General features: G+C 32.9%; 1 protein-coding gene across 1 annotated transcript in view; it reads right to left on the bottom strand.

The window, feature by feature from the left end:
- The window catches only part of Osi17 (Osiris 17), a 31834-nt gene extending 6871 nt beyond the window's left edge, over window positions 1-24963 (bottom strand). The window contains exons 1-5 of the mRNA XM_053763713.2: window positions 24840-24963; window positions 7787-8503; window positions 1543-1758; window positions 902-1155; window positions 204-334 (exon numbers count right to left, since the gene is read on the bottom strand). Of these exons, the coding sequence (XP_053619688.1) occupies window positions 204-334; window positions 902-1155; window positions 1543-1758; window positions 7787-8363 (1178 nt within the window). The 5' untranslated portion in view covers window positions 8364-8503; window positions 24840-24963. The remainder of the gene's footprint in view (window positions 1-203; window positions 335-901; window positions 1156-1542; window positions 1759-7786; window positions 8504-24839) is intronic.
- Between the last annotated feature and the right edge of the window lie 464 nt (window positions 24964-25427).

The following is a 25427-nucleotide window of genomic DNA, read 5'->3' as shown; positions in this document are numbered from 1 at the left end:
TTGTCCTCCCAATTTTAGTCAAGACAAAGATAAATATTATTTATTTGCAAAAACATGAGTTTTCATTTTTTTAGAATGTGGTGTTAAAAGAAAAACTTGATCCTACATGTTTCACCGTCCACGGATATGCCAATTTTAGGTCGAGTCGACAGTCTAAGAAGAAAATAGGTAAATTCTGTAAAAATTAAATTGTTTCTACTTACTCACTGCCAAGCCCTGGACCGGACAGCTCCCATTCTTGAGGGTAGTAGTCAGATGATGATGGAGGACCTGCTGCATGCGGCTTCACGACCACTGAAGAAGAAGCCGGGTACGGGTAACCGTGATGAGATGGCTGAAAGGTACAGAGTATTCTTTTATTTATTTAAAACTTCGTTGCACAAAAAAAAAACATTTATACTAAACGACCAAAATACTAAATAATGAAGTGCATCAAATTTATAAAAAAAAAACTATGTAATGTAGGTAAAATTGTACAAATAAATAAGCTGAGAAGTAAATACAATATAGAACCTTCAATTTCAAAAGCTTATACTGTAAAGTTCAGTTACTAAGATTATGAAATAGGTATAGATTTGCTTCTTCTATTTCAGAGTAATGATTATATTAGGTAGATAGATACTAAGGTAAACAATAAGAGTAATATCATAAGACTTGAGGAAATAGTTTTATCATTAGACAAGACTGTATTCATACATATCCGTTCCACCAGGTCGTCCTTATCGTAGAAATACATTGTCGTCCAAACTAAACGTGTGTATAAAATTTCAGCACAATCGGTTCAAGATGTCTGCTTCAAAATTGAGTTGCAAGACTCCACCCGAATAGCCGCCTACATACATTGCAAGCTAAATAAAAGCTTGTAATACCTACCACCCTTTAATAAATTAAAATATCAAACCTTATGATGATGCGTGATAAGGTGGTGATGATGATGATATTTCGTCGTGTGATAATTGTTGTGATACCACGAGCACAGTTTGAATATGTGGCTCAAAGCGGGGAAGAGGAATAGGAGGAATTTGAGGAACATCTTTTTCGCTGTGGTGACTCCAAAGATGATGGGCAACACGAAGACCAGCTTCAGAGCGATCAGCTTCACAACCAATATTATACCGATGGCGGCCGTCACTAGCTTCCTTTTTAACATCTTTTCTGGAATCAAATTTTTTTTATTAAATATTAGCTGAACGGGAAAAAAATAACAAATTAGGTAGTACTTCAAAATATTGATGCAATATTTCAACTAAATATAGTTATAAGTTACAGTTACATACATATGTACATTGCAAGTCATATAAAAACAGTAAATCGAAAAAGAATAGAACGTTACTCAAAGCAATGTAACAGTAAAGACAAGCAGAGGAAATATTTTTGGCCACATTGTAAGACACAGCTATTGCTATAGCTATTGTCCGCAGCTCCACCTGCGCCTATATTTAATCGCGAATCATTATCTATATCTATTATTATATAAAATTCATAAAAATTGCCCATCCAAGCAAGTCACGTCTCATACTAGTTGTTAATCAAATGACTTACTAATTTTATGAAAAAAAAGTCTTCCTTCTCCATTGTCCTCTTGGGGCTCCAAATCTATGTGTACTAAAGCTCCAGTTTTCGTCAGCGCCCTGGGAGACACCTTCAGAATTGCGCCGTGGAAAAACAATTCTGGCAACTTCAACTTCATGTCGTGTGTCACCAAAAATTTCACGCCTTTATCGTATAAAGAATCCGTCACTTCTTCTAGCGGTGATTCTGGAAAATAAACAGTTATTACAGAAACTTATGAGGTTTGTGGTTTATAATACAGAAACTTATAAGGCGAAGGCGTGTGATTTCCGCCCTAGTGTAGACACTCAGTATTCTTTTATGGATGTGATACGAGGAGACGAATGCAATTTTTTCACGTTTTCCTTTAACAGAACCTATCGCTGAAAGTTTATTCAAATGAAATTATTGTGAATAGTTTATACTAAAACTACATTTTGTGTTTTATCTCAGTACATTTTTAAATTTCCATCGTTCAAATTGGTACTTTTAATACAAATATTGAACCTACAACAATCGGTTGTAGTAAATGTATGTAAGATTTAGCATGCAAAATATCTTCTGCACCGTAAGTGAATTAGTAAACTATTTATGGTTGTAGGAATTTCCATAGATTTATAAAATAACTGATGTGATTTTGGCAGTTGTTTTATCGTATTAGGGTTAATCTTGTAAACTCTGATAGCTGTAAGTTTACTTCATAAATAAATAAAAACTTATGCAAAATCTAAGTGAGTTGATAATCGATCTAGTTTCACCTATAGACTAAGTTCTTATGTAATTTGGTGACTTTCAACGATACTTCCTATGCATTGTTTTCTACTCTCTTCGGTTCCACGCTCTACTTTATATTGCATCGATCTTCGTGCTTACTTTTTGTGCTAGAGAGTGTAATATTAAAAGCGCATAACGTCACTTTCAGTACTTTTGTTCGTTGAAACGATTTCCTTACTGTTATTGTTCCCGATTTGTTGCTTTCTTCCTTTCTTATGTTTTGTTTCAATGTGTAATTTTCATACTTGATTGGTTTGTTTGTCACGTGTGAACTTGCTCCATTTATATTATTACTATATTTAGCTCTTTAACAGGGTAATTGCCCACATCATCAGGCGCCAGAGTATTATACTATTCAACCGTATCATGCATATCATACAATGTAGTCTTGCCACCAAAATCCACTTTATAGACGTCAATTATAACAGCTTTAGGATACCTTTTCATCTAGTATGAAATTATAACTAAACTAACGAAGCCACGGGCTAACATATTACGTGATGTTTGTGACAAAACAAAAGTTTTGGGCAAATAAATCAACATGAGCGAGCATGGATCATAACAAACGCTAAATCCTGACTCGTGTACTGAAACCTTTACCTAGCTATCAAAATAAAAGCCACACTATTTTGCATGTGCATATCATTAGTATTTATCAAAAGTCGACTTTATGTAAATGTCTTATTTTTACGATTTTACAAAAGAAAGTAATCAAAGCCCGTACTTCTCTATAATTATTTTTTTTCAGTAGCTATAACTTGTCCCACTGCTGGGCAAAAGCCTCCCCTGTCTCTTTCCACGTGACCCTTTTTGTACATTTTAAAACTTTAAATTTGTAACTACATGTGATGATAATTTAAGAAACGATTTTTAATTCCAATACGGACCTGACCATTTTGTCTCTGGTTGATCTCAATAATGTTAGACGTTACATCCCACTTACGCAATTTTCTTTTCCAATGTTATTGTTTTTGTCCAATTGGTTACACGTTCCAATTAAAAGGTTCACTCTCCTCTCGTAAATACTTTCATGGTCAGGTTTTACGCAATCGACCTACTTATTTCCACGTCTCATCTCTCACGTTACATATGAACTTTTACAAAAAGTCCGCGAAAATCGTGTCACTCCCGCCAATTGTATCATTACATCGTATAAGACAAAGTCATCCGTATCTGACTGGTTCTAGGCTTTCTTCATTTTCACAACGCATTTTTATGCAGTTTTCACTGTTAATAATAGTATACATGTCAGGGTGGTCTCTAGGCATAAACAAATAGATAACGAATAGATATCGAATTACCAAGAGCCAGGATTGGTGTCTCTTTGAATAGCCGACATATGGTACAACTAATTGACTGTCCAGCAGTGTATCCACTGCTGGACAGTCAATTAGTTAAACACAAAATACAGGCTATAAAAAAATCTGTTAATTTATGTATCTATGATCTATTTATCAATAATCAGCAAATTGCAAAATATACGGATAAATGAATTATTCATTTTTTGACGACCTCGGTGGCGCAGTGGTAAAGTTCTTGCCACTGAACCGAGAGGTCCCGGGTTCGATCCCCGGTCGAGTCATGATGGAAAATTATCTTTTTTTTGATTGGCCCGGGTCTTGGATGTTTATCTATATATGTATATGATATAAAAATATAGTATCGTTGAGTTAGTATCCCATAACACAAGTCTCGAACTTACTTTTGGGGCTAGCTCAATCTGTGTGATTTGTCCTAATATATTTATTTTTATTTATTCACAGTTAACAAATAGCACTCCTTTGTTCAGCAATGGGACACTTAAATAGGCCATTTAAGAAAAACTACATACATTTACATAGGAAATGTGTTGAATTAAGGCATGTAATAAGCATTGGCGTTGTGGTTTTACGCCATTTTGCCCTCGCGGTCGCGGCTTCCAATCTACGTGACACGGTATCACTGGGTTTACGACCAGTTTCTGCCCAAAAAGCAAACGCAAACCCAACAAATCGATGGATTTTCGCCCCGACTATTTGGGTAGCAACTGGGCGTAAACCCATCAATGGACACGGGTCGTTAACCTAGTCAGTGCAGCTTACTGCAGATGAGATGCATCCAACCTGAACTGAGGGCGTTTACTAAACGCCCGCTCTCATCTTTACGTGTTCTCGTTGCATTTTTAGTTGTTACGCTCCGAAGTCCCGACGCCGCGTAAAAATAAATCTTCAACTGGCTACACAAGTTTAATTTCAATAGTTTTTTTTTAAATTGTCACTTCGCTAGTATATATAGATCGTTCTTGGTTAAAAAAGCGTCCTAATTTATCGTACTGTTAATGTATCTATCCAAAATTGTGTTTATCGAAATACAGCATTATTTCAGTTATTTCATTAAACTGTCTACAGTAAATCATTGAAGATCCATAAAAGATTTTACGACCTGCCTGTTGTTAACTTTCTTATGTTTCTAGAATTTTATCCTTTAGTCGCTTCTTACGTACGATATTAAAGTGGCAGGTATTGTATGGTAAACGCAACATAGAAACGCTCTTTACCAAAAACCCTTTGTATAGAGTGTGTCGTTGTTGACTTTTCTTCCTTGCGTATTGATGGCAATGGCACGCTTCACTTCTGGTCACTAAATCCACTTAAATCTTTCACCGAACCACTTCTATTATTGGGTCTGGGATTACATTTTATTCATAAACCCATTTGACTATGGCTAGTATTAAAACCCGTGCATACCGATTGCTTATGCGTACTCGGCGCTTCGCGGCGTCACAACACCGAATGTATTTGGGAACATACGAAAATTACAGAAATATTGTATGTAATTAGGGCTCCACGCGTACTCCCACTTGAGTACAATTCCATACAAACTTTGCTGAATCTAGAGTTAAAAAAGTATGAATATGAAGAAAGTCTTAAGTGAGATGGCAAACAAAAGAGTTAACATTAATGTGCCGACCCCACATAAGGGGTGAAAAGGTCAAGATGAAGATATTAATCTTATTTATTCTTGACAATTATACGTCTCTTCATCAAGTTAATTCAAGCCATTCACCTCACATTTGTAATAAAGGTAAAACATAAATGTAAGTTCAAATAGTAAAAGGCTGCGGTATAAAAAGTATATAATATATACAATGCCAGTGACCCATCATCAACATTTTTAGCCTACATCATCGATCGCTTTTCTGTGACCCAAACAAGTCATCTGATCTGGTTGTCTGGTGGTTCACCAACCGGTCTCTGTCTCGGCCACCACTGCTTTGGTCTATTGATAGTCTATGCTTCTATAATTATAAATGAAGAAGGCACTTTCTACAAATGTATTGAACCCGTGCGGAGGGTCGCTGTCGTGGCAAGCTATTTATTTTATTATATATTAATTTTTTTTTTTTTAAAGGCATTTTTAAGGGGAGAAAAAGGTAGACTTTCTCGATAATACGAATCAAACAATTGGTATATATTCTATGGAATATTCTCTTCTTTGTGTCAAAGAGCATTGTAATGTCCAAGAAAATCGTTTATGCCGCTTATTTAACGCTTGTGCTACGCTCGTGTCCACTACAAAATGATGCGATCAAAAACAATATTTATGTGTACGTAATAGAACTCATTGTGTTTGCACAACGGCAAATAAGATATTTTAGGATTGTCGATGTTGATTGGTGGTCAAGTTTTGTTCTATTTGGCTTTCTAGAGCTAAATGCTTTCCAATGTTCGGAGATTACTGTCCAGCAATATGAGTGCACGCTCGTACGCAAAATCGAAAGTTGAATTGAAAGTGAAGCGATAGTGTGAATTCTACAAGGTCACTAGTTCGATTCCGGCTCGAAGTGACCACTGACATTCACACTGACGATGGCGTTAATATCTTAAGTAGTTTATATTTTAGTTTTTATTTTAGGTTAATTTAATTGTTACATAATTGTATATTTTCTCATGATAAATTAAGAAATCTATTCTTAATTTATCATGAGAAAATATATATTAATAAACGTTTATAAAATGAAGCATGTATATTTTTGTCTAACCTATTGATTACATTTAAGTTTAATGCCCACTGCAATATTCTGCAAATTTATGCACATCACTTTATATAAATAATAAAAGAGTTAAAAACTAAAGTGTAGTAAGAAAATATTTATCGTAAATATAAATATATGAGGACAAATCACACAGATTAAGTTAGCCCCAAAGTGTATTCGAGTGTTATGGGATACTAACTCAACGATACTATATTTTATAATAAATACATATATAAATAAACATCCAAGATCCGGGCACATCAGAAAAAGATCATTTTCCATGATGACCCGACCGTGGAACCCGGGGCCTCTCGGTTCAGAGGCAAGCACTTTACCACTGCACCACCGAGGTCGTCGTGAAGAGGTCGTAAAACTTATTTCGGTTTTATAACTATGTATGAATTGTCTAGGACTAGGGTGATTATCTATATGTTATTTAATATAGTATCGTAAGACAGAATAAAGCAATCTGTGTGTTTAGTCCACATATATTTATATATTAAAACTGAGCAAAGTAGGTATATAAGATCCATCTGTAAAGTTTTATTAGTTATTCATTGCGTTGACAGAAACTTAGAAATCTTGACATTTAATAAAAATCTCACACAAAAAACTAAGTCTACAAAAAATACCAGGTGTAATTAGCATTAGTCTTTAAAGAAAGTGGTGAAACTCGACCCAGGTGTGATTTGGGTTCTGTCCTCCAGTCACTAAGGCATGTGACACTTGTGTGTTGTGCATGTAAAGTATTGACTATTGTTCTAAATGCAAATCGGTAATACCCACTGCGGCGACGGAACCAATTTTCGCCATCATACAAATTAGAGTCATGTTACGCAAAACATCAAAGAAATTGTATAATCATCAACGCATGTCAGTGTCAAAACCTATAGAAAACCACGGAGCACATCGTAACTACAACGTCTTGCGTCGTCGTAACGAAACACGATTTAGCTGGAGCAATGGGTCATGGCTTTTAATTAAACTTTCTAACACCTAAAATGTTTTTGTTATAGTAAATACCTAATAAGATTGTTTTTCATACTTAGTTAAAATAAAATGATCATACGATGAGCTGTTGCCCGCGGCTCCACCCACTGAAAAAAGTAGCTTAAGTGTGGAGCTAAGGCTAAAGAGTGCTTCTGCTTTCCAACTATCTCCAAGCCAAAAATCACCAGCATATTGTAACTTTTTGAGAAATACGTCATCATTTAAAATTTGACGTGAAAAGTACCTGTTATGATCCAATTTCTGAATATGCATTAACGTTGACATCACTTTCAATCAATATTCCGTTTCGACGTTAAAGCAGACAAACAAACAAACATACTTTCACATTTACAATGTTAATATGGATTATTATAAGACGACTTATCTACTTGATGTCGCTTATAATTATAGATTCAGATATTTTTATTGATGTTTCATAAAACTTTCAAATCTTACCTGATTCTTCTTCATCGTGTATTTCATTTTCTTCGTCTAATGCGCGTTCTTCATCTGCCTGTCGTTTGCTTCCCGTGAGGTAGATAATATTAGCTTCTTTAGTATATTTATTGATGTCCACAGAATTCTTCTCGAAACACACACTTCCAAATTTCACATCACCACCGTAATTTAATTTTTCGTCCAGAAATGTGTAAACATTTTTTTGCAAACAACTTACTGACGGGTTCACTGTGCACTTGTTCAAAATACCATCCCACAGGGAATTTCCAGTCCTAAATGTTCCATTCTCATAAATATTCCCGAAAAACCTACCAGTCACCGCGTTTAGGAGTTTGATTTTGTTAGCTACATCATTATTAACACTTGTTGAATTTTGACTACACTCAGTGAAATTAATATTTGCTACTAATATTAAAACTATAGCTAATTTACTAAGGCCTACGACTTTTTTGAGTCTGTTCTGTAATCTTAACGCTTCCAGATGTGGACTTTTTCTAGCCATCGTCAGAGCATAACTGTGTGGATTGTTCAAATTTCTTCGTTTAAATAACTTTTCATTGAATACAAAGGGCATTGGGAATGTCGCTATTGTTTACCAGATGTATAAAATCCATTATTTTCGGGTCATAAATATTAATTTTCGAAAGTTTGTGTTGTTTTTGTCATCTCCTCTCCGGAAACAGTAATCGCAGGGTCTTCAGATCAGTAGCTCGTCTGAAACGAAAGAGAAACTTTATGAGATAACTAAACAGACAGATAGACGGAAATAATTGAAATTTCCAAAGACTGCTCCGGGATTGTATGATCTTGAAATAAAAAGTATATTATCATATGTATTACGCGCACAACTTTTACTTCATGCGCAAGCGCATATCATTATAGTAGCAATCTTTAATTTAACTACTTAGTGCGATAATAAATTGCTGTCTGATATTGAACTTGAAAATTTTAAATTAGTTTCAAAACTGTATGGATGTTGATTAATCTATATACATATATAAATATTGTAGAATATAAGTAGTATTTTTGAGTGGTATCTTACAAAACTAGTCTCGAACTAATTTAGAGACTAACTAAATCTGTGTAGCTAGTCCCTAAATATTTAAATATAAATATGAAGTTGAACAATACAAAGGAATGCTGATATTGTACTTCGAAATATGTTATGAAACTGTCGAAAATGGAAATATTAGAAAAACTTATAATATATTCGAAAACTGTTTAAATGATTTTTTTTTCGCCATTTTTTCTCAGTAGTCATTCCGAATAGCCTATAGTAGGTTTTTGAGAAATCAGTATATAATATAAAATTTGACCTGACTTATTGCTTGTGAATCTTTTCTCATAAGATCAATTAAAATATTTTTATAATTTTGATTTAATTTCTACATAATCAACATCGAATAAAAATTTTGTTAATAATCATATCCTGAATATAATCGAGTCCACTTTAATATTTTGAAAGTTAAAAATTCCTTGTGCCTCATTGAGCCGTAGCAAGAAAGCGCATTATACTCACGAGCTAGCGTGATAAAATTGTGATACGGAATTTTCTCTCATGCTATTTTCCAATTTGAGTGAAGATCAATTAAAAATGTTATAGTTATTACGGTTTAGATGATGGTGTTTTTATTATGTCATTGATTTTATTATTGATTGATCGGTTTATATTTATAGTAAAATAGATATAGGTAAATATAGATTATAGATATAGGTAAATATAGATTATAGATATAGGTAAATATAGATTATAGATATAGGTAAATATAGATTATAGATATAGGTAAATATAGATTATAGATATAGGTAAATATATATTATAGATATAGGTAAATATAGATTATAGACATATGTAAATATAGATTATAGATATAGGTAAATATAGATTATAGATATAGGTAAATATAGATTATAGATATAGGTAAATATAGATTATAGACATATGTAAATATAGATTATAGATATAGGTAAATATAGATTATAGATATAGGTAAATATAGATTATAGATATAGGTAAATATAGATTATAGATATAGGTAAATATAGATTATAGATATAGGTAAATATAGATTATAGATATAGGTAAATATAGATTATAGATATAGGTAAATATAGATTATAGATATAGGTAAATATAGATTATAGACATATGTAAATATAGATTATAGATATAGGTAAATATAGATTATAGATATAGGTAAATATAGATTATAGATATAGGTAAATATAGATTATAGATATAGGTAAATATAGATTATAGATATAGGTAAATATAGATTATAGATATAGGTAAATATAGATTATAGATATAGGTAAATATAGATTATAGACATATGTAAATATAGATTATAGATATAGGTAAATATAGATTATAGATATAGGTAAATATAGATTATAGATATAGGTAAATATAGATTATAGATATAGGTAAATATAGATTATAGATATAGGTAAATATAGATTATAGATATAGGTAAATATAGATTATAGATATAGGTAAATATAGATTATAGACATATGTAAATATAGATTATAGATATAGGTAAATATAGATTATAGATATAGGTAAATATAGATTATAGATATAGGTAAATATAGATTATAGATATAGGTAAATATATATTATAGATATAGGTAAATATAGATTATAGATATAGGTAAATATAGATCTTAAGTTGTATACTGTAATACAGTATCTCGTCTTTAAACATTACGGGGTGGACAGAACAAATACATAGATGACGACCTCGATGGCACAATGGTAAAGAGCTTGCCCCTGAACCGAGTGGTCCCGGGTTCAATCCCCGGTCGGGTCATGATGGAAAATGATCCTTTTCTGATTGGCCCGGGTCTTGGATGTACTCCATAACACAAGTCTCGAACTTGCTTTGGGGCTAGCTCAATCTGTGTGATTTGTCCTAATATTTATTTATTATTATACGAAACTCGAAGGCCACGTAAGTTATCACAAAAAATTATCTATTATATAATAAAATCTCACATATTTTTTTCAGTCTACAGTGTCAATTATTACATTTTAACTGATAAACTGGAGGTCCCGGGTTCAGTCACAGGTGAAAAATGTGGACCCACAGTTACCTAACCACAATTACCCACAGTTGGTAAAATTATAACTTGTTACTATTCAGTTTAATCGAGTACTGGACTCGAGCCACAAGGGCTATCTAGACCAGGCAACTAGATCAACTAGTTTATAAATGAGGAACCTTAACCTAAAAAGGAAAATAGATCTGGAAGTGATATTATAAATAGCTTTTTACAAAAACGTAATATTATGACTCAAACTTTTATTGTCGTCGTGTTCAAATGACGTCTTTGGAGAAAATGCTGCGGTGAAGTGCGTTGTGCCGCTTCTTCTTCACCCGCGTTTTGGAAGTCGGTAAACTTTATAGAGGAGTTTATTCAGCCAGGTGCTTAGATATTAGACATTATTATAAATAAATAGATAAATAAAATTATACCTAATCGTAGGTAATTCGCTTTTGACATTAGTCGCCTAAGTCACTCAAAGTGGAATACTAACTTTATAGTGCACGATGCCAACTCACACTTGACTGATTTTTGGGAAATCATCTTTGGGAATATATAGTCATAAACTACAAATTCAAATCATTTATTCAGAAATTAGACCTTCACAGGCACTTTTTCTCGTCAATCTTTATATTTGTAGTTATTTCTCACAAGCTACAAACTACTGGCATTTCGGAACGACCACTGCTGAAAAGAAATGCCGAAAGAAATTCATTTGAACAGTGTTGGTCCCTATCATGCCAGATCGGCTTACCATTATTGTTTCTTACAATGTTTTTTTTATTTTTCTAATAATATATAAAAGTACATAATGTACATAGTCAAAAGGTATATCAAAACAGGTTATGATTGTGATCCGAGTGCTGATTATATATATATATATATATATCGATGTGAAACACAATTAACTTACATGAAAATATAGGAGAAACGAGATGACCAGTTCAGTAGAAGAGACAATAAAATCATCGACATCTCATGAATACAGAACTCGTATAGTTCCGTTGATCTAACGGAGTGTGTGGCGTATTGAGCGGCAAATGTCATGTTTTCTCACAAAATGTTATTATGGTCGCTCTGTTTTACTGCCCTTCCAAAATTATACCTATACAGAAATGTGCGCCTCTGGAATCTTCAGGACTATCGTGTAGTATAGACATACATTTTAGGACATGCTCATTATTCTTTAACAGTACTGGCAACTTAGAAAAATATAAGAAAAATGGTCTCTTAAAAAGCTGTTATATTACTGACAAAAAAAAAAAAATGTAGGTATAATATAAATCTATTATTTTAAAAATGGTAACAACGGTAAATATTGCAGTTTTTGTCTAGTAGGTACTTAAAAGTTGTTTGTTGTAGACAAAATATCCTGTAGGTAATGACTGTTAAGTGCCAAAATAAATAAAAAATGTAAGTCCTTCTGGCATGATAGGGACTAACACTGTTTAAATGAGTTTCTTTTGGCATTTCTTCAACAGGTGGTGAAGGCTTAATTTCTGAATAAATGATTTGATTTTTGAATACAACCAGTTAAAATTGAGCAAATGTGTTTTTTGTGTGTGAAATTGTACTTACTGCTTGCACAATCGTGATATGTGATACATATGTATAGATAAAGTGTCACGGGCCTGATAAGGCCCATAAGATATTGTTCCGGACAACGTTCAGTATACAATCAAGTGTCAATTTATATATGGTAGGTAATAGCCAAAAATCGGATTAATATGTTGTACAGTTTGATTTTCCTAATATCAAAGATGATTTTGCCCAGCAGTGAGACGTTAAAGCTGTTTTATGAATCAAAAACCTCATTTATGGAAAATATTATGTTTTAACATAATGATCGACAAGATCATTTAAAGTATCTTGATCCATTAGGAAAATGCATCAAAGCAGGTTGGTGGGTTAGTCACACATGTAACGCTACCGGCACACTTTACCTAGAGCATACTTTAATAAAAATGTGCACGGAAATTCTCGATTTCACTGCTTTTTTAAATTACTCTAAGCTGCGTCATGTTATGTGTAACACAGTGACTTATTTTTTTTATATATTAGACAAAAAACATGAAAATGAATGGAAATAGACTAGAATTGTGTTATGTGCATTGAAAAACTAGTACCTATTGTATAATATATATCTACTTATACTATCTATACTATTATTATAAAGAGGTCAGCGTTAGTTTGTATGTTTGAGGCGGGTATTCTCCGAAACTACCGAACCTATTTCAAAAATTCTTTCACCATTTATAAGGTTCATTATCCAAGATTGCTATAGGCTATATTTTATCTCAAAATTCCCACGGAAGCGAAGCCGCGGAAAACATCTAGTATATTAGAAAGACATATTGTTATGAGCAATAAAGTGTTAATGTTATGTATTGCATACTATAGGTCATATAATGATACAGTTAAAATTAATTTAACCAAACATTATATAACATTTGAACAAAGTATACGTTTTATCAACGACAGTGGTTTATTGAAACAATATGAAAAACAAAATTGTTTTTTGCTAATGAATGACATGATTTTTTTACTCTAAGTATGTATACAAATCTATATAGATTATAATTTCTAAATTTCTACTCTCAATAAATTATAGATTAGAGATACTTAAATATTGAGAGTAGAAAGTGGTTATCTGCTGTCAGAAAACAACTTTGGTTTTTTTATACTTGCTACTAAGGAAGCTTAAACGGGCGATTCGTACTTGGCCATGTTTTATTTTTTTCTAACAAACACTAAGTTGCTTGCGTATATCATTTGGAACTATTCAGATCTGAGAGAATCACCTTAAAAGTTCAATAAGCAACGCAGTTTACAACATAATAACAACGCTCTGAATTCTTGCTTTAACCGGTTACATTACACTTTCACTGACGTATCACATCCGCACGTTTTTTTTTCTGGAAATTTAGTATATTGGACAAGTTTTAGAACTATGCTTTTATGACTATAATTAAAAATATATTCATATTAGAGGTAATAATATTATAAAGAGAAAAATTGCAGCGTGCGGTCCCGCACCAGTATAGAACCACTCCATACCCTCCCGTAGATGTCGTACAATGCGACTAAGGGACACATAGCCTTAATAGCTCATAGACAACCAAGTATTCTCAAAGACTTCTCAAAGAGAATAAAAATCTAGTCCTTCAATTAATATCCTCAATTCTAATATCCTTAATTTCAAAATTAATTATGTCGCGTCTGTATGCGATAAACTCAAAAATCACCGGGCGGATTTTTGTGTGCAGAATTGAGACACAATAGATACCTAAGAGAGTTTGTTTGACCGGCGCATTTGCACCGGTTCCTAAGGTAGACGTTATTTTATGAAACAGTGAGGGTAATGTCCTATTTTCGTCAAAATATATTATATATATTTATTTGCATTTTCATTCATATATTCTTCGATTTGAATGGACCAAACGCGCATCGAGCCAGCACTTCTTGGGTTTTGCGAAAGGTAGGTTTAAAGAACTTATTTCTCAAAAAAAATTCACTTACTTAAAATTTAACAATAAACAGTAATTATCTCGACGAGCACAAACAATAAAAACTTATTACATCTATATTACATACAATATTAGGTACATGCCTTTTTTGTTTTGGTATTGTTATACATCAACTCACCAAATCTGGGGGTAGCATAGTAAGAACGGTATAACTATTTTGCTAGTTTAGTACGTAAGACGAAAGATATCCATTTAGGTTTTAAATGGTTGTAAAAATCATTTTTCATTTGCTGCCCATAACTGGTTCATAAACATAAAGATTAAAGTATCGACCTTGAAATTGACCTTGGCAATGATCTTGATCATAACCTCAAATTGTTGCGTAATTTTAGTGCAAGTTAAACTGTTACAGTCACCATTAACACAGCTTAATGCTGTAATAGTCAACATTGTATGTATAATTACTACTAAGATTTTGCTTGTGATTTTACCCGCGCGATTTTCGCAGGGAAAAATACTTCTTTCCGGGTTGAAACGTCCTTTATCTATCTACGCACTTTGAGTTAATGATTATGCCAAAATCAATGGAATGCAAACTACGAAAGTCTAATTACCTATCTACACGTGAAGGTCGATTGTGCGAACACGACTTCGTGTTAATAATAATAAAATTTATAGTAACTATTGAAAATATATTGTGAGATTTAATGTAAGACACAAGGGAACAATTGAGCCGAGCCTTTAGAACCATGCCTCATTGCTCAGTTTTGACGTCGAACAGAACAGATAACACAAAACAATGCAGAAATTGTATGGAGATTCGAAAGCGTCAGTGGCAAAACCTAAAACAACGGAGTGATGACATACTGCGTCATTGCAACGGCGCACCAGAGAGTAATGGGACATGGCTCTTAAGAAAAAAACGAACTTATTGCCATCTAGTGGTAGAAACACAAACCTGATGTCAGGTGATATATAATTGAATGGGTATGCCAAACACTCCCCTGCACACGAAAACTAAACTTATTTTTTTATCATAAAAAACTATATTACTGTGACACACATAGGTGATTAAACTTAACAGACACGCGGGTGTATATATAGGTAAGCACACTATGCGAATGTGGAGTTAAAATGAGTGAGGGTTTTGACCAATGTTTGCCGGGCGCGGGGATTGCGAATTTATGACGTCACGAAAATGATAACGGGTAGGGATGGTCGATTGACCTTGTAACATGCTCGATACATTTATAATCATCAACCTACATCGCTTGGTTTTAATGTGAGCTAATTATGATCTAAGTCTAGACACGGCAATGTTTGAAAATTCGTTATTTAGTTTTGCAAACGTTTAAACTAGAGCAGAATGTAAATAATTATATGTCATTTATGTTACACGAGACTGAACTAGGTAATATTATTTTTTTAAATTATCAAAATTGTTAATTGCTTTCTTATACAATATATGGGATATTTATTAGATTAAAATTCTAGTTTAAAAATCCGGTCGAGGGTGAGTCACGCCCTGTAAAAGAAGCTAAGGTAGTCACAAAAGTTGACAAACATTAATTGCGGACGGATTAATTGCTGCATACATTTTTTAGAAAATGATCTACAAATGTATGTTTGTAATTGTTTTTTTCTGTGATATAACTATAAATAATAGGAATTTTTATTTTATTTGATTTATAAGTTATTATACTTCTCGCCAAACTCCATGACTCTAACCGGAAGGTTTTGATTCCGTTACGTGAGAAACTGTCATGAATATCTTTAATTAAAAAGATGAAGATCATATATAGGAATGTGAATCATATGTGAGATGAAAATAATTATCGTAATAAGTATACGAAGCCCCGGCGCCTCGGGGATTCGCTGCTGGAGTTTCGGGATAAAAAGTGTGTTATTACATATTCTACCCGTGTAACAATCCGTCCAGTAGATTTTGAGTGAAAGAGTAACAAACATGGACACATATGTACATGCTCAAAAACTTTCTCATTTATAATATTAGTACGATTAGTACATTGACTGAACATGTGTTTCCATAACCTTTTCCTCATTGAGACTCCCTACCATATTTACAGTAATAAATTATTCATTCATTCATCACTACGTGTTCCTGAGAAAATGAGTCTTGACATATGGACATATAGACTGGCAAATATATGATCCTATAAGTCCTTCTATTTAAGATACAAAAAAGCCTGTTTCACCACTTTCTGATAAAGTATCATACTGAAAGTTGCAAATAAACTTACTGATAAATCTGTCTGAAGTTATTTCCAACATCCAATAGCTATGAGACACAATTTTAACGCTATCTGTAACATATCGATGTTGCATATAAACTATCAGATACTTATCAGGACGTGGCGAAATGGCCCTAAATATGTAATTATTATTTAAAACATAGAAATGTTTGTTCGCTGATAGGAAACAGAGGAGTGTAAATTGACTTTCTCGTAGAAAGCCGTCATTACCGCATTATGCGTATGCGCACGTGCAAACCAACAGTAATTCCACCTTTGTATTTGTAATGAGCTTAAAATACAATGTTAATATGATTTTAGTGCAAACTATAAAACTATAGACTTTACTATCTTATTTAGAAAAAAATTAAGGCGCACCATATGCAACTAAATATGTTTTGTCACTATCGCACTTTAAAATATTAGATATTGACAGTACGAAACGACGAAACGAAGCTAGAAGTAGCTTTAACTTTTTTGTGAATAAAATGTATTCAGGAATTCGAAAATAGTGACAAATAAAATTCTTATTCCAATTAATTAACTCAAATGAAAGACAAATATTATTTATCTGCAAAAAATTCGTTTACATTATTTTAAATTTTTTCTAGAAGAAAACTTATTATAAACTTATGTTTCACACTATAAGTATGCAAATTAAAATGGAGACCTATCATTCCTCAAAAACAAAATAAATAAATGAAGAAAATTGGTTGAGTAGACAAAGCGTGAAATGCACGCTACAAATTGTGGCGGTGCAGTTTGCCGATTCGGTATACATTGCTGGTTTTTCATTGAAGTGAATAAAAGTTCTCATACAAACTATGCAATGTTCATGCATTCGCGTCGATGTCTGTCTGAGTTTGGCGGCAGTATGCAGCCGGTATAATATTATAGTTGGGATACTCTCTGATATTATTTCATGAAATAGTAATCTTAATATATTTTCATTGGCATCGACTTTCTCTAAACGCCCGTATTTATATTATTATAAGATTTCTCTCATAATCTATTTATCGACTATTAATTTTTGTTATAATAGCTTAAAATAAAATTATCATTGCAATTGTAAATATTCACAAATTATGCCGCAATAAGTTAGAAAATTGACTAACACATAAGAAAAGATGGGTACTTATACAATTGATATTTTGCCAATTTATTTATTTCCATGTATGGATTATGTGAAAAAAAAAACAAAAAAAAATTAACGTATCTATGCACGTACGATGTCTAATAAATTTCTGTTCGAACAAGAATTTTCAAATTCAAATTCAATCATTTTATTGCATTCCATAATATTACAGAAAAATGTTACAGTTGTTAGTAGGTAAAAACATTTTACAGTGTAATATTATTGGCCTAGTACTAGTTGAATTAGCTGTTATATGTTAAATTGCTTATAAATGTTATATTAGTTAATTTAACATTTATATTTCTTAACGATTTTTACATATTTCATAATGAAAATCCATATACTTACATATTTTGTCATACATATTTCTAAATTTCTACATTTTTTACTATTTATATTATATTTTTTATTTTACTTGTGATTAAAGTTTGTCTTGTAGGTATTCATCAACGCCAACGCTGTATATCATCATTAGATATTGCAAAATACGCATAAAATGTCACACAGGAAACGCACATCTCTATGAAATTAGTAGGTAATACGTTGTACGGAGTACGAATACTAATTACATGAGCACATCTAATTCTATAACTTATGTAATAACTTCAGTATTATCATTTGTGGCGTGTGGTCCTGCCCTAGAACTCCAAATCCTCCCGTGGATATCGTACAAGGCGACTAAGGGACAAAGGACACATGCCTTAACAGCTGATAGACACAATAGTATCCCTGAAGTAGCATCAAGCATAGACAACTCTTCAAAATCAAAATAGTTGATTTTTACGCGAACCCTGGGTTCCGGGGCGTCACAGCTCCGAATGTAACAGCTGACACGCGAATATGAGAGAGAGATTCTGTGATTTATCTGATGTAAAATACAGATATAGCCTCTCAATCTATTTATAGCCACTTATAAAGTTCTGAGCACACTTACTTTTCACTTTCGATGGCCCGGTGTGATGTTATTTATTTGTATCGTAATGGGTGAGAGTTGACGTCTAAAATAGAGGCATACATATGTTATTTTTGATGAACAAAAATGAAAAAAACTAAAGACAATGAGCTGGCATAACCAAATATGATACAACATTTCCATAAAACTTCCTAGCCTATCACATACAAAGCAGCAAAAAGACAAAAAATATTAACGCTCTGTCCCGTTTCTTCTCGTGTAAATCTAAAATTCGTTTCTTGTAAGCGAAACGAAAGGTTGATGATGTCTCTAGGTTGATGATGTGTCTAGTTTTTTCCGTCTATTCCCGTCTATTTACTCGTTAATATTATGAAAGAAAGCCTGTCTGTCTGTTAGTCATAAACTTAAAAACTAATGCCCGTATAGTAGTGTGATTGCTGAGGAAGATTTAGGTGTACAATTTATTACGTTTTTGTCTGAACTACTGCGGTCTGGAATTTTCTCCCCGCGTCGATATTTCCCGAATCCTATAACATAATTTAGGGGTCTTCTAGACTATAGGCATTATTTGAACTTGCATGTTACTTTTTAGACCTCATCTCTGCTTCACATCTGGTTAAATTGAGATCAAACACACTTAAATTTCCAATAAAAACCCCTAGCGAAGCCGGGACGCGCCGCTATTTCATAATATTTTGTAACATCAAAATATAAACATACAACTATGCTTTATAAAATTATTTACAAACATAATGTTAAAGGAAAGACTCGTACGGATGTAAATTATGATTTTGACGTCCATATTGTTAAATGCCTAGGCTGTGTCAAGTCAACACTTGAATAGAATGCAAGATATATTCTGAAGGTTTTCACGCGTCAAGAAAATTGGAAAATGGAGAATGGATGCATAACTTAACTTGTTTACAAACTTTCTGAGAAACCGACACACAAACCTACATTTATTTCGAGACTATGTTGGAAAGCTTATGATTAAAACATATTGTCATAAATACTTTTTTGATATTTATTTCTTGATTATAGTAAATCCTTGTGTTCCAATACACAATATGTTGCTTAAACTAAACTTTGTTCAATTCAAATGCAACAGTTGAGTGCCATAAGTTCATAATTTATCTTATTTTATTTTAATGTGGTACCCGAAGAAATACGGGCTCCATTTTTGTACATGTGTGTAGTTAAAAAATGTAAGTTTAATTTCAAGTTCTGTTTGTTCATATTGTACAAAATAAATGGTTTTCCTTTTTTTCTTTATTTCAATTTACCGATAGAAAACGAATTTGGAATTATGAGCGAGTATATTATTATGTAACTGTGTACCTATATACCCACGTGAATATACCTATAGTATAAATGCAAATTAGTTTAGTATAGATAAACATGAAAAGGGAGTGAGGTCTTTGCCCACCAGTGGGAAACATATAAAGGAAATTAAACACAACGTTTACACAGCTATACTCATCAATGATTTACATCTAATTGACATACCACTACTTCGACCTCGGTGACGAAGTGGTAAAGTGCTTGCCTCTGAACCGAGAGGTCCTATGTTCGATCCCCGGTCGGGTCATGATGGAAAATGATCTTTTTCTGATTGGCCCGGGTCTTGGATGTTTATCTATAAATGTATATGATATAATATATAGTATCGTTGAGTATCCCATAACATAAATCTAGAACTTACTTTGGGGCTAACTCAATCTGTGTGATTTGTCCTAATATATTTATTTATTTACATTTGAGAACTCGTTTTTTATCATTACCACGAAACGTACACGTTTGAAATGATGTATTTGACTTTTATACATGATTTGAACAATATATTGGCATTTTATGCAATAGTCTGTCCGGTCATGAAAGGAACTTTTAATAATTAAGTCATGGTTAGAATATTTGTTTACGACAATGTCAATTAGCCGTTCAAAAATGGACTGTGTTATTATTGAATACAATAATAACACAGCTCAACCAAGTTAGGTGAAGTGACTTGGCCAGTTATATGTACCGATATGTACCGGTGTGGATCGAAAGGTCCTAGGACCTTTCGATCCACACCGATCAATTCGAATCGTTTAAATCCTACTCGTACCACATGAGTTTGTATATCAATCTCATATAGTCGAAAAATCGATAAATCTCATGCGGCACGAGGAAGATTCGCACCTGGGACCTTTCGGTTCAAAGGCGTCTTAACCGATGACATCAATAACATTATGATTAATAATGACGAGGATGAAAGGTGGAAGTGAAAATTTTACATCTTTAATAACTTTTTAAATATACAACGATACAATACATTACTATAATTAAGATAGTCAATAAAGCCGACATCAGTTAAACCAATAGACAGTTGAATGTAGACAGGTTATTTTTAACTTTTCATGCTTTATTTGATCATTCACACGCAAATTTCGAAAGTTTATATGACCCCAGAAGTAATTTTAGCTTATAGTATTTGATTCCTTAATTTTTAAGCGTAACAATCACGCTCATTGAGGCATTCTCGGTTTCTTTCTCAGCCGCGACATGATGGAACTCAGGGACAGCTCTTTCTAACCTTATTACAAAGGCTTATACAAAGGAGATTAAAGCCATTTCGTACGGTTCGATATTCGAATTTGTTTGAACTCTCTCTTGCTCTCATCGTTGCATATTCCCAACTTCTTTTGGGGCTGAGACGTCGCATATCTCAAGGTCAGCGTAAAATATAAGCTGTAATATTTTTTAGATTAGGCTGTGATTTAATAAATGGCCGCCTGACATAAACTCTCCTTGGGAATTCGCCTATCAACTAACAAGGCTAATTCCCGTAGTCGCCTCGTACGACATCCTGCTCGGTCGTTTAATAATTGACAAGCTTATATTATAATATTATATTTGGCGATACAAAGCCATAATTTTTAGGCCATTCCCTATCATTCTATGGTTTGAAATTGTAAATGAAAACATAGGTATGTGTTTTTGATATTAGTGACATATTCGACCCTTACTATATATTTGTATTAATAAATTACACGTGTCCTTCTTTCCTATTACCTATTTACAAATTCAAAAATCGTATATGTTTTTGCGGAAACGTGAAAATTTTCGAAATAAAATTTTATGGATAAAATTAACGTAGAAAAAAAGATCTTCGACTTTTTTCCTTTTGTTTACACTTGTTGAGACATTTTTCTTTTTTCGTTAACTGTTTCATTAACAAAAAATATCTGTGGCAAAAATGATGTTATCTATACAATATACGTGCGTTACTAAAAATAAACGAAAAAATAAAAAAGGCAAAAACCAGTTTCACCGTGAAACTGAAAGTCTGATGACCTTGTTAATTTGTTGAGGCGTCTGTCTGTTGACGGAGATTTACTAAAACATTTACAGGCACTTTTTATCCGCACATGCACAGGCGCCACCATCATTTTTATCAATTTCTTTTATTGTGATTGTGAAAATAATTTGGACAGATTATGCCACACTAGATGAGTACAGAATTTTCATTTCGCGGATTTTCATTTCCCTCAATGTCTTTGTCTCTTTCTGTCAATGTCAAATTTTATAAAGTGCGATAGTGACAATATATACTTTAGCTTAAGTATACTTAAGCTTCTGTATGAATAACGAGCGTCCCGTCTCGGCTTCGCTCGGGTAAAATCACAAAAAACTAGCCTATGATAGTTAATATAATATCTTGGTCGTTTCGTCCATTTCACTGCCAAATTTAATCAAAGTCGGTATAGTAATTTTTGAATTTATACATTACGAACAAATATACAATTCATTTTCTCTTTGTAAAATTAGCATGTTGTCACAGGATGGGGCAATTTTTACCTCTTACGGGATAAACAAAATCGAGTGTTGCGAAACTGGAAACCTATGTTTAGCTGTATGGTGGGTTCAAGTGGAATTGAGATTGATTAGGTTGCTATCCTAACATGATACTAGCATATATACCTCTTGTAATGTAAGCTATTTATAATTCATAAGGTGTGCCCAACGTTAACCCACAAAATTCATATTTCTTTGACCACTGTCCTTATTGACGTCACTCCGAATCCGGTGAGAAAGTGTGCTAAATACAGCGCCCTTTCGTTAAACAGCCGACGTTTGCTATGGAATTTTCACTGTTCCTTAACTACATTGAGAAAAATTGGAGTTCATGTGTCGATGTCGAGTTTTTCATCAATATACAGTGTATCTTTACACTGACTCTCTTGACTATGACGATCCCACTTGACGATCCACTTCGAACCTCTTGGGTTATATTATATTATATTATACATTGACAATATTTTATCTACACGCTCAGTCCATTATTCTGAACAACTTTTAGTATGGGGGTAACTCCGAATACTGTTCTATACAAAATTAAATACCTAACTTGTGGAGAATGTATGGATCCGCTGATTATTTTTTCGCGATTTCAATGTTGCTTCCATACGAAAAGTTGATCAGTACCATGGACTCAGCATATAGATAAAATAATGCCAATGTATAAGAAATCAACCTGTATTTTAATGAATGAACTCATTAATGTACATTACACCACAAAGACAAAAATACAATAAAAAACATTCACGAGAGAGTTAAAGCAGATCCCGGAAATTGAAGAAAATGTTATGAAGTCGCATAACCCAAATTCATTCGGAAGTCATGGTAACATTTCTTTAAAAAGCAGGCTCAAATGAAGAAGAGACGATATCAAAACTGGTTGGCGAATTATCATACGACCGACTAATTTTAAACAGGTAATTCTTGGGCTTAAGAAATTTTCCCACCTAAATTGAGTTTCCATCTCATATTTCTACCTTAAATTGCTTTAGATTGTGTATCGTTTATAAGATGACTGTGCAATATTAAGGGCAATGTTATATGGATTGACATTATGTGGGCTTTATATTCCAAGTTCTTAAACTACTATAAGTAATGTTCAATAAACCAGAGGTAATTTTTTACTACAGTCAACAGCACATAAAGATACCACGCATTAAGCTCTATGGCGCGGTAATAGAGGCGAGTTTACAATGAATTTGGATAGGTTCATGTGTTGACTATACCTACATTAAATGTACGGTCATACGATTAGATTATTATTATTCCACTTAATTGTATATTTTTTTATATTTTTACTATAATGTTTATTATAAAAAATATATTTTAAAATTTAAAAAAGGAATCCACAGGTAGCGGGGTGAGGACCCAAGCTATCCGTTCAGGACATTAATTAATTATTTTTTTATTATCATTTAAAAATACAATTATACAAAAATTACATGGTACCTAAACTACATAAAATGTATTATGATGAAATCACGAAGGTTTGTTATTCTATTGCAAGTTTTCACATTATATTAACAAGCCAACTATAAAATAAAAAATAGTTTCTATACTGTCTTTTAGTAAAGAAATTAGAAATCATATTTTTCGTGATCATTACAAATTTCAGTTACTATATTCCGGAAAATGTTCCACATTTCGTACACTTCTTAAGTGTGTGTTGTGAATACAATGTGTATCAACTGTAAAGGCAATGTGTCCCTTAGTCGACTCGTATGACATCCACCGGATGAAATGTAGTGGTCATTATAGTGAAGGACCATACACCATGGTCAACAGCGAATATACTTATCAATAAATAGATGTAGGGATCTGAATCTATCCCAAAAAGATGAATTGTGTTTCTATATTTAATTTATTCCTCGTCATCATCATCGTCTGCAGCCCTCCGTGACCCACTGCTGGGCATAGGCCTCCTTCCGTCTACGCAAACCATCTCTGTCCTGGGCCATCCCTATCCAGTTTTTGCCAGCACTAAGGAGGTACATCACTTTCATATAATCAGATGATCTCAATTACATTATGTACTTGATATTATGTACTTAAAAAAATAGGAAAACGATCCGTGGGCGATGCATAACAGCCGTGGAGCCAAAACGCTCATTGAGAGATATTATGTGCTAAAAATCATCAGCCTTTTTTCAGACAAAAAAAATACATCATTTTCCCTTCGAGGTAAATAAAAATAAATATTACTTGAGGGAAACGTCATTAAACAAAAAAAAATCTATTCCGATCGTTATACTGATTTAAAGTGCTATCATTTACACGAATCATAATTTATTAGAGTGCACGCAAACCGAATTTTTGCTTTCACAAATCCGCAAAAACTTGTCAATGCTAACGCTCTCATATAATTCTAGTCTAAAAACAAAAAAATACTTACATACTACACGTCACGACCAATTCCTATTTAGCATCACTGACACATATGTAATGTTTACGCGTACAATTATGGGTCACAAGGAGAGTAGAAACACAACCACAGTAAGAGGAAATGGTATACGTACTAAGTTATCTCTTGCAAGGTAAGCGAGACAGCGAGAGTACTCTCTTTCGCACAGCACTAGTGATTTGGAAAGTATCGATGTCGATAGTGACAAAAAGTCTTTGAGTATATTATTTTTAGTTTAGTAATCAACTTACTTTTTGTAAATTATGTACAGTCAACAGCACATTAAGTTACCCCGCATGAACATCTATGGTGCGGTAATAGCGGCGAGTTTGCAATGAATTTGAGTAGGTTGCTGTGCTGTTGACTGTACATATCCTTTTTTTATATTTCGAAAGTAATCACATTGTAAATAAATGGTTTGTTTGTAAACTCTTTATTGCACGAAGATAAAGGTATTGAGCATGAATCATTTTAATATTTTAAAAAATATACATTTAGTTGTACAACTAAAATGTTCGATTCTAGCTTGTAGGATCTTTTATATATTTCAAATGATATCTAATAATTATTATAATTTTC

This window comes from Plodia interpunctella, chromosome 24 (assembly GCF_027563975.2).
Source record: "Plodia interpunctella isolate USDA-ARS_2022_Savannah chromosome 24, ilPloInte3.2, whole genome shotgun sequence".
NCBI lineage: Eukaryota > Metazoa > Arthropoda > Insecta > Lepidoptera > Pyralidae > Plodia > Plodia interpunctella.
The sequence above is the reverse complement of the archived record's forward strand: the minus strand, read 5'-3'. Positions and strand labels throughout refer to the sequence as shown.